This window comes from Aplysia californica, unplaced genomic scaffold (genome assembly GCF_000002075.1).
Source record: "Aplysia californica isolate F4 #8 unplaced genomic scaffold, AplCal3.0 scaffold00238, whole genome shotgun sequence".
NCBI lineage: Eukaryota > Metazoa > Mollusca > Gastropoda > Aplysiida > Aplysiidae > Aplysia > Aplysia californica.
The window spans coordinates 720,633-723,258 of NW_004797508.1; the positions used below are offsets into that span (position 1 = coordinate 720,633).

Genomic DNA, 2,626 nt, shown 5'->3' on the forward strand with positions numbered 1-2,626 from the left:
AATTTTTCCCCCACCCCCCCCCCCCTCCCCCCCCCAAAAAAAAAAAGCGCAACAAAAAAAGCAACCCTTCAAAACAAACAAAATCCTGTCACGACAGGAGGCGTAAGGGGAGGGGCGGGCTCTACGGAAAGTGAGGGGTGGCGAACACCTCTCGCTTTCACAGCCACACCACCCCTCCCCTCCTCTCCCCAAACAACGCCGTTGCTGGAAGTGTGAGGGTGAGGGCTTTTCAGCGTGCGGCACGCGGGCAGAAGTATCGCGCGCTCCGTAAACAAGAATCTGTGATGTCACGACACAAATCAAGTCCATCCGCCGTCCGCGAGCTGCAACTCCGGTAGCGGCAAAGGACAAGACTGCTCGCAAGCCCCTGGCACAAGCCGTCCGCTTGCTCGCAAGCCCTCGATTAATTGAGCAGAGTCCAGCCCTAATGAGAATGCTTGGATCAGGCTTGAGAACGTATAAAAAGGTTTTTATCAAGGTTTTGTGGGAGGTAAGTTTTGTGTTAAGTTGGATATGCAGTTCTTGGGGCTGGAGACTGAATCATGAGAATGGTGTAATTTTGACATATATTAGTAAGTTATATTGTGGTGTACAGTTAAGATTGAAGGTTTGTGACGCATCCCGTCGGTCTCCTTTGTTTTTGCAAGAGCCAATCCAATAACTCGTGGCCCCCCCCCCCCCCCCCCCCCCTCTTTTTTTTTCTTGACTTAACGACGAGCCCTTCGATACCTCTTTCAGTTTTATCACGCTTTAATAAACTTTACATCCTATAACCCTTCTCCTCGACACTGACACCCCAGGAACGGGGACTGTCTGTGGCCATTGCACGTGTTACATCTTGCATTTCTCTTCATTTCCTCTTCGTTGCTCCATCTAAAAAGAAAATTGCTTTGAAAATGGTTACAGCTCCAGGCGTAAACCAGGAAAAAAACGGAACATTTTTCTCCTTGATGAGTGGGAACCTTGCCCACGATGTTTGTCACATGCGATAGACAGGACCAGGGTTATTTTGGGAGTAATTCAAGCGATCAAAATCTGGAATATCTTAAACACAGTGTGTGGCAGAGTGATAAATATTATAAGAATGCTTGGATCAGGCTTCAGAAAGAACAGAAAGTTGCTTTTTTGTCTGTGTTTCGTTCAAGATAAGTGTGTAACTATGATGTGCAGTTCTTGGCTTTGGCAACTCAACCGTGTTGAAGATGTTATTTTGCATACATCTTTATGTTGTACCTGTTTTAGATACATTTTTGTGCTGGGCATTTTTTTCTCTTTTAATAATAGTTGTAGATGTGAAATACATTGTTGTCTCCTCCTCCACTTCCTCATTATGAACAGTGCTTTAATGTGCCTATTTTAAAACAAATTGGGGGTGGGGGGGGGGGTTATTTTGGCGAGATGAGCTCAGCTTTTTTCGTTTCCCTCAGGCGACAGTTCTGTTTGTGGACATTCCTTACACTCTGGCCACAGAAGAGGCGGAGAGGATAGGTGTGGATCACGTGGCCCGCATGTCCACCGCTGACACTGGTGACAGCTCTACAGGTAAAGGGGAGAGAGAATCAAGGCCAGTTGTATTGGGAAGTGAAGTACAGTGAAAATTGTCAGAGTTGGCCGCCCATATAATGGAGAGAAAAGTGATTGTCATAGACTGATGGACGTCTTGATCAGTGTAATTATGGTATAAAAATAATTGCAAGGGGAGAAGTATTATGTTGTTGTTTTCTCTTCAGATTATTCTCAATATGTTTTTATATATCTCTTATGTGTCGCAACACAGTGGAATCAGGTGCTCGTCAATTTTTGGACTTGTAGAGTTATTGGTATCATCTTAGAGTGTGTTCATTTTTCTTGCTTTTGATGAAAGAAATACCCACAGGGTTTCCAGCAAAGTCGTAAATTCAACGTCCTGGTCGTAAAGGTCGTAAATGGTAGTAAATTTGCCTTGAAGGTAGTAAAAATTTGGTAAACGGTCGTAAAATAGCCTGCATACTGAGTGATGAAGCCAGCAAGACTTTTCAGTGAACCCTAGCTGCGGTACATGACTCCGTTTTTGCAGGTCGCGATTGTGATATAATTATTCGTTCCCCTTTTCCGCGTCCGAGAGTACGTTTCACACGAAAAGCCGGCTATGGCGGCAGGTGGAAGTGTATGTGACACCGAGGCTCAATCGGGAAAATCAAGATCTACTTTCGCTTTCGTTACCACCCTGAAATTTGGCGAAGGTAAACTGATAACGCAACATTTGTAATATGCAGGTTGTACAGTATAAACGCTGTGTCGCCGTGCAAACAAAATTTAATAATTACTCGGACTCTTCACCGTGCTGTCACTTGTGGGGGGGGGGGGGGGGGGGAAAAGAAAACACAAGCTTTGTCCGATTTTTAGATTGTCGGGTTCGCCCACCAGGCCAGTCCATTAACCCTCGCGCGAAGGACCGCAAAGAACGAAATCCGTGACCACCGGCCTTTTTTTGAGGGGCCAAAATTGGAAAAAAAATGGGGGGAGCAGAGCAAAGAAATACCAGAGGGGCGGAAAACTTTTATAAATTAAAAAGACGCGTGAGGGAGCGGGAGAGGCGAAATAATAGGCAGAAGGCAGAAGGAAAAGATGGTCATCTTTAAAAAAA

General features: G+C 45.3%; 1 protein-coding gene across 1 annotated transcript in view; it reads left to right on the plus strand.

Annotated features, from left to right (window-relative positions):
- LOC101847879 (COP9 signalosome complex subunit 6) overlaps window positions 1-2,626 on the plus strand; it is a 46,287-nt gene that overhangs the window by 21,369 nt on the left and 22,292 nt on the right. Inside the window, exon 6 of the mRNA XM_005100172.3 lies at window positions 1,428-1,542. Coding sequence (XP_005100229.1) covers window positions 1,428-1,542 — 115 coding nt within the window. The remainder of the gene's footprint in view (window positions 1-1,427; window positions 1,543-2,626) is intronic.